Below are 13,253 nucleotides of genomic sequence, written 5' to 3' on the forward strand. Positions count from 1 at the left end.
AAATGAACCAGCTGATGTGTTTGTTTGCTGAATTATTTGAGGACTATCATAGACGAGTCAGACTGTGCACCAAGCAAGAGATTCCTTCTAGATCACTTATTGTCCTCTAGTCCTGTAGCATCTGCCTTCTAGAATGTACACAGCTTCCTACAGGTTTGATGCTGACCTAAAATTATGTAACGTCAAAGGATCCTGGGAATTCTGGAGGAAAATTATATCGTCCTTCTGATCATAAGGAGACTGGAACTTCCAACAGTGGGTGCTTCCTGTATGGGTACTAGGCTAGGTACTACCATAGAAGATCTTTATTTCCTCCATGTTTTATCTCCAGTTTGTAATGACAAAACAAGTCCGAGAGAACCTTTGGACAGTATTACTAGGTTAAACTTGTATATCAGAATGCCCAAGGAAAGGAGAAGCTTAGTTCCTTTCTTTCACAAGTGGAAGAACAAGAGAAAGCAAGGATTGTGAAATACAGGTCATCTGTTTGGGAGAGCTGATCCAACCAGGATGGTTTCTTTACACCATTCCTATTCTCCATTCAAATTACTGACACTCCTTTTATTTATTTATTTTTTTGAAATGCAAAGTTCATTAAACAAAGATCTTTTTGGTGCCTATTAAGAGATTATTTTTGTATCATTTGTAACGTTTTACTATCATAGGGTATTTTGTCTCTCACACACCTACATATTCCATTATGCTATATTTACAATTATTTAACACATTTAATTAAGAGCATTGTTTAGATTTTAGACAGACTTCTCCCCTTGTGGAATTTGGAAGTTGAAGGTAGCATTTAGCAAGTTTCCTTGTCAACGCTAATAGTCGATTTTAGAGCTCTTAGGGAGTAATTGAATTACCCACACAGTTCTGCTTTCTAAGAATGTGCAAAGGCTTGTCTTAAGAAAGCCAAAAAACCTACTAGTGATTCTCTAGATGTCAACAGTAGCAACAAAACACATCACCCTTCAAGTCTCAGGTGGGAAGATGTTTATTAAGGGGGCAGAGAAAGCAGGGAAATGCTAGTGTTGTTTTCTTCTTCCTTTGGCCTTTGAGACTCCAGCATTGCAGCCTCTGCTCATTCCCAGAATTTTAAAAGGGTGATGGGGCCGCTTGCAAGTTTTTCAGTAAGATAGACCCTCCCAACTATGGTACTTAGCACGTTATAAGATAACACATCACATAATTATATATTGGTTTGTGTGCTTACTTGTTACTAGTCTCCCTTCATAGGAATAAATGCACCGTGGTGTTAGGTGTTTTCTCTTCATTGCATGTCCCTGATGCCCAGATGAGAAACCCATTCTAGCTCATGGGAAGTAGCCATCTTTCATATGGAGAGCATCCTTCTTTGCCAATTCCCCTGTGTTCTCTCAGTTTGGGAGAGTTTGGAAGACCAAGGATTTCATTCTAATTACTTTTACTCTGACTTCTTTTGTGGAATTAGCTATGAAGTCACTAAAATGAGGAGGGTAAAACTCATTTAACTTCTCATGGATTTTATATAGTGGACTATAAATATACTCAGAAAGAGGCAAAAATCAGACAATACTAAGTTTTCAAAAAGTTAATACACTCAGTACTTAGATCAGAAAGAAAAGCATAACTAAAAGATTTACCAATGTCTTCATGTTAACATCAATGTGGTAACTCAACAATGACCCTGTTCACACTTTTAATATTGTATATCGTTTTGCCTGGTTTTGCTATTTTGTTTTTGTTTGTTTAGCAATAAAATCTGTATTCCTGAGCTTCATGTTGGAGTCAATTGTGGGTAATAACCACTTGGTCCTTTCCAGTCCTCCTGGAAGTTGTCAACCAGATACACATCTCAATCCAGTCCCCATCATTTTCTCTTACACAATGTTTCCTACTTGCAGGGACTGAGGAATACTCTCCTCCAGCACCTTTCTCCAATACCCTTAGAGAAATGAAGTGTCCTTTGAGAAATACCCGATGCCCCGGATGCCAGCACTGCCATCTCCAGAAGTGGAGGGAGGAGTTGCCCTTTAGATTAACCCTTTCTTAATTTGTTCTTCATTTACTCCTGCAAAAAAATATGCCAGTTATTTGAACTCCCAGATTTCATACTTTTTTCATAGTATATCACAAAATAGCATATTAAAGAAAACCAGTATTTAAATTGCAAAATTTTGCTTTATGATTTTAGATTTATGTTGGATTTGACATGTTTTTTTAAATGTATAACAAAAGATAAAGATGGAATAAACACTGTCACATCAAGACAAACCAACAGAAGGAAAAAATAGCAGGAGAAAGCACAAGAATCAGAGACCCGCTTGTTTGGACACTTGGGAATCCCATTAAAATGCTAAATTGGAAGCCACATGCAGAGGACCTGGGGCTGACCCAAACAGATCCTGTGGTTTGGTTATCACTGTGATTGTGGCCTTGTGAAATGTATTAGAAAATGTTCTCTCTGTTTCTAATTTTGGAACAATTTGAGGAGTATTGGCATTAACTCTTCTTTGAAAGTCTAGTCCAACTCTATGCTAAAACCATGTGGCCCTGGTCTTTTTTGGTTGGGAGGTTTTAATGATCTCTTCTATTTCACTAGGGGCTATAAGTATGTTTAAAATGATTACCTGATCTTAACTCAACTTTGGTGAGTTGTGCCTATTGAGAAGATTATCAGTTTCTTTCACATTTTCCAATTTGGTAGAGTATAGGTTTTTTTTAAAAGTATTTCTTTGTGGTTCTCTGCATTTCCTTGGCATCTATTCCTATGTCCTCCTTTTCATTTCTGATTTTGTTAATTTGGCTATTCTTTATCTGCCTTACAGTTAATTTGGTTAAGGGTTTTCAATTTTATTGATTTTCTCCATGAACCTACTTTTTGTTTCATGTTTGATGTTTTTTTTGTTTGTTTGTTTGTTTCTATTTTATTAGTTTCAGCCCTGAGTCTGATTACTTCTTTATGTCTACTTCTTCTGGGTGAGGCATCTTCCTTGTTTTTCTAGAGCCTTCAGGTGTGCTGTTAAGTTACTAATATGAGATCTCTTTAATTTTTGTATGCCTTCTAGAACCACCTTCATTGTGTCCCATAAGTTTGGGTATGCTGTGTATTTATTTTCATCCAATTACCAAAAGTCTTTATTTCTGTCTTCATCTATTTGTCATTCAGTAGAGAGCTGATCAGTCTCCATGTGTTTGTAAGGTTTCTATTTTTTTTTGTTGCTGTTGATATTCAGCTTTAATCTGTGGTGGTCTGGTAGGATGCAGGGAGTTATTTCAGTTTTCTTGTATCTGTTCAGACTTGCTTTGTATCTGAGTATGTGGTCAATTTTGTAGAAAGTTCCATTGAGTGCAGAGAAAAAGGGTTTTATAGTCTCCACTGAGAAGTCAGGTGTTACTGTAATGGATTTGCCTATATATGTTAATCAGTCTTTTTCCCTTGTAGCTTTTAATATTCTTATCCTGTATGTTTAGTGCTTTAACTATTGTGTGCTGAGGGGAAGTTCTTTTTTGGTCTAGTCTATTTGGTGTTCTGTATGCTTCTTACACTTTGATAAGTATCTTCTTACTTAGTTTAGGGAAATTTTCTTCTATAACTTTGTTGAAAATATTTTCTGTGCCTTTGAAGAAATCTGGGAGTTTCTTTTCTTTCCTCTATTTCTATTATTTTTAGATTTGGTCTTTTCATAGTGTCTCAGATTTCCTGGATATTTTGTGCCAGAAATTTATTTATTTATTTATTTATTTATTTGTTTGTTTATTTACATTGAACATTTTCTTTGACTGAGGTATCCATTTCTCTTAGAGTTTCTTCAGTGCCTGAGATTCTCTCTTCCATCTCTTGTATTCTGTTGGTCTGTCTCTGTGTTTCCTGTTCAAATTCTTAGATTTTTCATTTCCAAATTTGCTTCAGTTTGGGTTTTCTTTATTGATTTTATTTTCACTTTCAGGTCTTGAAGTGTTTTGTTCATTTCTCCCACTCTTTGTGTTTTCATTGGTTTCTTTAACGGATTCATTCATTTCCTTTTTAAGGACCTCTGTCATCTTCATAAAGGCTGTTTTAAGGCTATTTTCTGTGCTTCATCTGTGTTGGCTTATTCAGGGCCTGCCATGGTGGGGTTTATGGTCTGTAGTGGAGATGTTTTGTCCTGGCTGTAATTGATTGTGTTTGTACACTGGCATCTAGGCATCTGGGATTGGGAAGATTGTAGTTCCAGGTGCTAATATCTGGTTTGTCTTTGTTGGGTGTGTGTTTAGTTCTTTGGGTTCTGTTTCCTCTCTGGTTCTTGGGAGAGTGTGGTGGCTGTGTGTTGCCAGGTAGGGAATTCTGTGGTCCTGACAGATGTGGCCACTACAGGTTCCAGGTAAGATGTTTCTGGGTATTGGGAGCCACACTGAGAATGGAAATGGAGCTGCAGACAGGGCTGGGGATGTGGCTGAGGGAATTCACAGGAGGGAGGGAAGCAGGGCCTTCCACCAGGATCTGTTTAATTAGTCCCCTGGGAATGGGGTCAGAGAAGAGGAGAGGCCACAGCAGGAGGTCTGCTATAGAGCTAGGGCTGAAACTGAGGGAGTGGACTTGGAGGAAGTTATGAAGACCTGCAGTTAGCCTGCTTGCTTCCCTGCTCAGAATGGCCTGAGTTAGCTGAGAGCGCCTGCTGGAGTTGGGAGCTGGGATAAAGCACTGAGCGGGAGGGGAAGATCTTTGGGACCCCCGGGAGATGGGGGAGGGGAAGACCTTGGGACCCCCGGGAGATGGGGGAGGGGGAGACCTTGGGACCCCCGGGAGATGGGGGAGGGGGAGGAAGACGCAGCAGGTGTTCTGTTGCAGAGCTGGTTATGAGACTGGGGTGGAGGGTTGGATATGGAGGAGCAGAAGGAGAGGTGAAGACCTGCACTCAGCCTACCTGCTTCCGGGGTCTGAGTGCATTTTGCCTGTTTTTGTAAATAGAATCTTACAATAGCCACACATCTCTGTTTCCATTGCTATGTAAAATTTCATTTTATCATTGACACACTCCAATGGCACTTTCACTTTCTCTGTATTATAAATATTGCTGTATGAATATTCTCAGAAAGACTTCCAATTAACATATGAAGATGCATACCTTGGGCCCTAGGAGACATGGATTGACATTTTTTTCCAATGTGATCTTGACCAATTGTCCTCCCACGGAGGCATGAGATATCCATTTACTCCTCATCTTCATGATTCCAAGTATTTTACATTTTAGCCACTGTCCTGACTGTGTTTTGAATGCAATATGATTTCATTTTGTAAGTCTCAGGAATAATGTTGTTGAACATGTATATTTGTCACTGAGTTGGGTAAAATATTTTCATGTATATTAAAATAACACAGGTGATATCTAAATGAAATAATAATCCTTTAAGTGATAATTAACTGACTGAAATTTATTATGCAGCTTTCATTAATGAACACATTCCTCTTTTAAAATGTTTTGTTCTAGTACATTGAATTCAGTAGATGTTTACTGATGGCAAATTATGAATAAGCCCTTTTGCTATGTGGCATGAAGCTACCGTGGCCTATGTCAACAGAAGCCACTTTAAGCTAGATCCCCGGTGGTGAGCAGGGTCTGAAAGTGGGGCATTAAGTAGAAGCCAGGGTTCTGGAAACAGTAAATAAATGATGAAATTTGTTTGGAAATTACAAGGTTTTAGGTGTGATAATCATAGTGAGGGCAACTGCCAGACTTCCTATAGGGAACTAAGTATTTTTTTAAATGGCACATTTGCTTTCAGAAATACCAAGGCCCAGTCATAAACTGGGCTTAAGTCCTAATCATATTAGCTGTGTAGCTTAAAATATTTGAATGTTTGAATTTAATTTATCATTTGCCAGTAATCTTTACAACCCCATAATGTACATGAGCACAAAAACTACTTTGTGATAGCCTTTGACTTTTCACATTAAGTCTATCTCCTCTTGAAAATGTAGAAGTGAGGCAAATGTTTATAGTTCTGGGCATATGAAGAAATGATGTGAATGCTATAATGTTATCATTAACATACTGTTGCAGATTAAGCTAAAATATCACTAATAGTTAGAGTTGAGATGGGTCAGTGGATAATGCCCTCACCATGCAAGTATCCAGAGTACAGATCTCAAAACGCTTATAAAATCCAAATGGGGGATGGAAACTAGCCTGGAATTCCAAAACATGAAAGGCAGGAGCAGGGGAACCCTGGGACAAGCTGGAAAAGGAGAACAGCTGAGCCTATGGGCTATGTGTTCAGCAAGGCGTCCTGTCTCAGTAAATAAAGCAGAGGACAAACAAGAAGATACTGATGTCAGCCTGGCTTATAGTTGCACAACGGCATGTATGTACCAACACACACCTGTGCACGCACAACACACACCAGGCGCATGAAGAAGGAAAAAAAGTGATTAATATGAATGGTTAAATATAATCATTTCATTGTATTTTGCTGAGTTGCAATTACTTATTTTAACAAAATTTTACCGGAGTACTCCTTTTAGACGTGAATGCAATTGATCAAATGCAGGTTTGAGACAGTGTCCTGCTACTTATTCAAAACTGGCCTTAATATTAGGATCCTTCTGCCTTAGCTTCTGACATTCCAATTCTGAGTGTGGCCATCAGTACTGAATGGAATGCGTTACTTTCATCTGGCTATCACATGTTGGTTTGCTATTACTAAAATAATAGAAGCCCTATATCACATTATGTTTGATATGTCTTAATGAGCCTTTCTAAATGGTTAGGCAGAAGGGTTTTTTCCCAATTAGTTTAAAACCTGTTAATTAAATTATTTTTAAAATGTTAGAGGGAAGTTTTCTAACTCTTAAATAGATCCGGTTCTAAATTAAGGCCAAATGTAACTCTGCTGCTAAAAATAAAAGGTCATGATGGAGATAAACGTGCAACCGTCAATCTGGAGTCAGTACTCACCGTGTATGGTGTTCTTCTTCCGTAGGTTGAAGAAAAAGTCCCAGTCCGTGGATATTACTGCTCCAGGGTTCAGCCCTTTAGGGGGTGCAGGGAAGCAAGCACCGCAAGCCAGCAAGGCCCCTGCACCCAAGACTCCCATCGTGGAAGAAGAGGAGAACAACTCAGCAAACACCCAGAAGCACCCTCCCAGGAAGAGTGAGCTGAAGAGGTTCTACACCATCGGTGAGTGCTGGTTCTTTAGTAAGTGAGCTAGCACCACTTGGACAGCTCTACGGATGCAGGATCTGCATAGTTAAACGATGCCTCATTGCATAATCGTGTGTCTTTCTGATGGCTTATGTGGACACCTTCTTACACTTTCTAAATAAGAATATGGAAGATGGAAAACTCCTAAAACCTTTAGCAAAGTTAGGTAAAGAAAATGAGCTCAGTGGCCATCTATATCTGAACAGAAGAAGAAGAAGTGTCATTTCAACGTTTTACTTTATGTGTTACTATTTTCATTTTAGCTATCCTCAGCCCACACTGTTCTTGTAGTTTGCTCTTGTGCCTTTCATTTTCCCTTTGGGCTTCTAAGTCTCTGGCCCTGTTCTGTCAGGTTGTAAAATCAGTGGCTGAAGACAGCCTAGAGCTAAGCCATTAAGAAGGGAGGAAGTTACTGTGTTATGGGGAATAACAAGTTACACTGGAGGACTGTTTGGACATCTTACACTGCAAATTTTTCAGAGATGGAGTTCAGGAATAATCATATCAGAAAGTAGTAGGCTGTGAAAAAGGTCTTGGTGGTGGTATGCTCCAATGTCCCTGAAGAGAATAGTATCCAGTAATTTTGAACTTTACTGGAGAGTGTCACATGACTGGACTAAGTATGTTGAGCTGAAAACTTTTGTATACCTGTGTTTCCAGCAAGTCTTTGAGCAAATGATTTTTCAGGAATAATCATTGTCAGCATTTCAGGTATATTTGAGACGAAAGTTTTATACATGCCTCATGGCAGGTGATGATAAGTTGGAGAGATAATGTAGGAAGTGGCTATTCGGTCCTCCATTTGGAAGAATTTGGTCATTATTGAGTCTGCATAGCAGAAACTGGGGCTTTAGTTCATCCAAATGCTATTAAAGAAATTGAATATTTCTGGCATCTGCAACTCCACAATCACAGTATGAAGTGTTTACCTGAAGATGATAATATTGTTTTTCAGGTATTTCGGACATTGTAGCTACGAATTACAACCAGGAAAGTGGGTTTCTAGTTCTAAAATCCAGGGCGAGTTCTGGTTTCCCTTCAGTTATTGCTTCCTTCAAGCTTGGCATGCCTCCTGTGGGTTTGAAATGCTGTGTGCTCTTTCCCATGGCTCCCACTTCAAGTCCTCTTTCTGTCTTCTCTCTCTGTTCTGATTAAGGTTTCTAAGGCTTGTTTTTTTGTTTGTTTGTTTTTGTTTTTAACAGTGAGCAAACACGGTGTTCTTGTGGGTATCTATCATCAGATAGTTTTGATTGGTGTGAGACAGTGCTGACAGGTGCATATTTCTACTTTCAAAACTTATGTTAGCATAGTTCAAAAACTCAATCAACCCCAAAGGCCCATAAAGCGTCTATCACCGCCTCTTTTCCAGGATCCTTGCCCCTTGCCCTTCATCACACATGCAGCCTTCTACACTCTTCTGATTGATGAAGTGATTCACAAGCATGAGTGTTTTGCCCTCAGGAAATAAAACTCAACATTCCTTTTAAATAAGACAATGAGGGAGAGGTACTAACCAGTTTGACCATAGTGAATAAAAAGCCAAGACTATGAAAAACAGAAGTCTAAAAGTTGAATTTAAATGCAGAAAATAAGCTGTGGATTATTTGTTTATTGTGCAGGCCTGTTTGTGTACATGTTTATTGGGTACACTTACCTGTGTATGTACATGCTTGTGCGTGTATATATTGGGTGCATTTACCTGTGTGTGTGTACATGGCAATCCAAAGGTTGACATCAAGTATCTTCCTTTATTGTTCACTTTTTGCAACAGGGTCTCAGCAAGACTAGCTGGTCAGCAGTTCCCTAGGACCTGCTTATCTCTACCCCACTAGGCACTGGTGTTACAGGCATGTGCTGCCACATCTGGTTTTTGTGTAGGTGCTGGGGATCTGAACTCCCACACTTGCACTGCAAACATGCCACACACACCCCATCCATCTCTCCAGCCTCATAGCAAATTTTGATAAATGAATTTGCAACAATTCGACTTATTATCAGTATTAATGACATGGACTTACTGCATTAAAGGGTTTGTTTGAATCCTTAAATTTACTGTGCCTGTATTACCTCTTCTAATTTGGCCCTCAAAACATTTCTTAGGCTAAAATATATCAACTATGTAACTGAAAGTTCTTTTCATAAAACAAGTCTATTTCAGTAGCCCTTCATAAAAATACTGTTGATATGAAACAACAGCATTTTAAACTTCCATGTGTACTATGATTCTCTACAAGAACAGAACAGAAAGCATGAATGTATATTTAAAGGAGATTTATTAGAGTGGCTTACAGCTGTGGTCCAGCTAGTCCAACAGAGGCTGTCTTACTGACAGAAAGTCCGGGAATCCAGAAGTTGTTCAGCTTGCAAGTCTGGGTGTCTCAGCTGGTCTTCAGTATACTCCAGAAGCCCGAGGAAGTGGGCTCTCATGCCTATGAAGAATGGACTTGCCAGCATGAGTGAGGGCAAGTAGGCAAACAACAAAGTTTCCTTCTTCCATGCTCTTTATATAGGCTGCCACCAGGAGGTGTGGTCAGATTTAAGATGGCTCTTCCTACCTCAAAAAAAATCAAGATGTTAGATGTTGTCCACCATGAATAGCTGTAGCACATGAATTAGTAATTTCATATTCCAGAATAAATTAAGCTCCTGTATCCTGTCTCAAGTGATCCTCAGAAAACCTCTGTCTTTACAGGAATAGTGTCTAAAGGAAGTAAAAGAAGAAGCCACCAGCATAGATGTCTGCTGCTGCAAACAGAATTCACTTGATATTTTAGCACTTAAGAGTTAAATTTGTCACTGGACAGGGAGGCAGCCAGTCTTCACAGGGGTGGACAAGAGATTTCTATGGATGACACAGTGCAGTGATAGTTTAGGAGGTATCCTAAGCAATCTCATGGAAAGAAACTACACCTGTGCGCCAGCCCATCTGCCCTTTGAAAGATGTCCTTCAGTCTCTCAGTTCAGGTTTGCACAACTGAAAATCCCAGGGATCCCTCTGGTGGCACAGTGCAGTACTACAACCAAATTGATCTGTGGCGCTCCACAGTAGTGGCAGTATTTAAGTCAAACTAGACTCTTACTTCAACAAAAACTAGAACTATTTGAAAAGCATCTTTAGGTTAACGAGAGGTGGAAGTAACTCCTCTAGAAATTTATTTTTGACCTCCATCATCTTTCACAAGCTTCTGTGTAGCATCCATATCCTACGGCGAGAACCTTAAGAAATAGAATGTGTCCTCTGTGTACATGGGCCTGGCCTGCCTTATGTATTAATTAGTCCTAATAAAAGATGTTCATTAAAAGTAACATTGTAGCAAAAATTGATACCACGCAACTCATTTTTATGATAAACCAATCTTTGAATAGGTAGAATTAAAATTCACTTATTTAAAATAAGTAGGGGGAATGCTACCCTCTGTCTATATGAAACACCTGAATCTTCATTTGAGTTTTTAAAAAGTATAAAGAAGTCACTAGCTCAGTACTGCATCTCATGTAAGATGTTTTTCTGTCGGCCTTTGTCACCAAGGGTAATCCTGAACACATGATTTCATTTTTTTCCTCTGAGTTCAACAAAAGGATGGTCTCTGCATTTTTAGCTTGGGGTTTAGGAGTTAAGTCCACGTGGCACAACTGGGTTTTGTTTAGGGTATGGCAGGGCTGAAATAAACATGTTGGCTGGGTTGAGGGCTTGCATGGTTTTGCTTAGGGAAAGAGATGTCTTCAAAAGCCTTCCTGATGTAGGATTCAAATCCATGCAACTGTAGTGCTCTGGCTCCACTTCCCTTGCTGGTTGCCAGTCAGGGCACACTCTTGGATCCGAGAAGCTTCTTGCCTACTTTGCCATGCAAATCATCCTGTCTCTACTCAGGTTATTCCGTATCTGATTCTCTGGAACCCCTGACTTCCTTTTACATGGCCAATCCAGAATGTTCTCTGTTCTTTTTTTTTTTTAATAAATATTTTTTTCTTTATTATTATGTGTTTTAAATTTTATACATCAGCCATGGGTTCCCCTGTCCTCCCCCCTCCCGCCCCTACCCCCACCTTCCCCCCAGCCCCTCCCCTCCATTCCCATCTCCTCCAGGATCAAGGCACCCCTGGAGATTCATTTAAACCTGGTGGATTCAGTACAGGCAGGTCTTGTCACCTCCTTCCAGACTGAGCAAAGTGTCCCTGTGTAAGCCCAAGGTTTCAAACAGCCAGCTCATGCACTAAGGACAGATCCTGGTCCCACAGACTGGATGCCTCTCAAACAGATCAAGCTATTCAATGGTCTCACTTATCCAGAGGGCCTGATCCAGCTGGGGGCTCCACAGCCGTTGGTTTATAATTCATGTGCTTCCATTCGTTTGGCTATTTGTCCCTGTGCTTTTTGCAATCTTGGATTCAACAATTCACGCTCTTGCAGACCCTCCTCTTTCTCGACAGTTGGACACCTGGAGCTCCACCTGGGGCCTGGCTGAGGATCTCTGCATCCACTTCCATCAGTTATTGGATGAGAGTTCCAAGACGACTGTTAGGGTGTTTGGCCATCTGATCACCAGACTAGGTCAGATCAGGCTTTCTCTCAACCATTGCCAGCAGACTACAGAGGATATATCATTGTGGATTTCTGGGGACCTCTCCAGCACTCTGATTATTCCTGTTCTCATGTGGTCATCATTTATCATGGTCTGTTATTCCTCATTCTCCCTTTCTGTTTTTGATCCAGCTGGGATCTCCTGCTCCCCTAAGCTTTCTTTCCCTCAAATCTTGCCCTTCATTACTCCCACTGTCATCCAGGTTGTTCATGTAGATCTCATCCATTTCTCTGTCATTGGGTGATCCCTGTGTCTTTCCTAGGGTCCCGTTTTCTAGGTAGCCTCCCTGGAGTTGTGTAGCAGTCTAGACATCTTTGTTTTACATCTAGCGTTCTCTGTTCTTAAAGGACACGTGAAATCAGTCAAGCCTACCAATGTTCCATAACCTCACTATAAAGAAACTAAGTTATCACAGTCACAGTGCTGAGCCCCATGCAGGTGGGATCCCCGGGGGCAGTGGGGATCTGGAGACTCACCTGTCTGACAAATTTTACTCATCTCTAATGAATACACACTGAAATACTAACACAGCTCAAGCAAAATTCCCTGACAATACTTCCTTTGATATCCTTTTTGATGTTTTTATTCCATTCCATTTTGTTTTTTAAGTATAGTCACAGCTCACTGAATTGATTCCATAGTCTGTTAATGACCTATTTGTGTCCCAACATTAGGGGAAAAAAAATCACTGGACTGCTTAGAAAATCCCCAATGCCTAAATCTATTCTTTTTTAAAAAATGGAATTGTTAATTAGAACTAGAATAATAAGAAAAGCATTACCTTAGTGGATTAGCTTTGATGGATAAACACATGAAAAAAGAGGAGAATTTTTTCCTGTTTCCAATTTTGTGTTCAGCAGTATACTGTAGACAGGGGCCACCAGCTCACAATAAAATGACATGGAGACTCACTATTAATTATGAAAGCTCAGCCTATAGCATGTGTCTGTCCCACTAGCTCTTATAACTGAAATTAACCCATTTCTATTTACATGTGCATTGCCATGTGAATCATGTCTCTTACCCCTCCTCCTGCACGCCTTCCTCTCTCTGCATCTGGCTGACCACTCTGCCATCCTCCTTCCCAGAGCTCTCTGTCCAGAAGTCCCTGTTATAGCTCCTGCCTAGCTATTGGTCGATTAGCTTTTTAAATTAAACCGATCACAGTAACATATCTTCACACAGTACAAAGGAATATTCCATAATATACCAAAGGTTACCAGTTTATATTTAACACTTGCATCCTTTGAAACCATAGCCTCCACTTAGAGACTGTGGAACAAACTGTAAGCTCAGTTGTAATTCTCCATTTTTTTTCTACTACTCTCTATTCAGAGAATTATATGTACAGACTTCTGAAATATTTTCAGATTTGGCATAAAGGTAGTGAAGAGAGCTATGCATACCAAATCCAAAAATGAATTATCATTCCCTCTAGGGCTCAGATAACTCTGTGATGTATTTTGTTCCTTGGGGATGGAGAGCTGGAACTCATACATTATTACCT

At 39.9% G+C, this 13,253-nt stretch overlaps 1 protein-coding gene across 3 annotated transcripts in view; it reads left to right on the forward strand.

Moving 5' to 3' along the window:
• The window catches only part of Oxr1 (oxidation resistance 1), a 402,931-nt gene that overhangs the window by 194,308 nt on the left and 195,370 nt on the right, over positions 1-13,253 (forward strand). For all 3 annotated transcript variants that reach the window (XM_036208895.1, XM_036208899.1, XM_036208896.1), the window contains exon 3: positions 6,943-7,139. In XM_036208895.1, the coding sequence (XP_036064788.1) occupies positions 6,943-7,139 (197 nt within the window). The remainder of the gene's footprint in view (positions 1-6,942; positions 7,140-13,253) is intronic.

This window comes from Onychomys torridus, chromosome 16, assembly GCF_903995425.1.
Source record: "Onychomys torridus chromosome 16, mOncTor1.1, whole genome shotgun sequence".
Classification (NCBI taxonomy): Eukaryota; Metazoa; Chordata; class Mammalia; order Rodentia; family Cricetidae; genus Onychomys; species Onychomys torridus.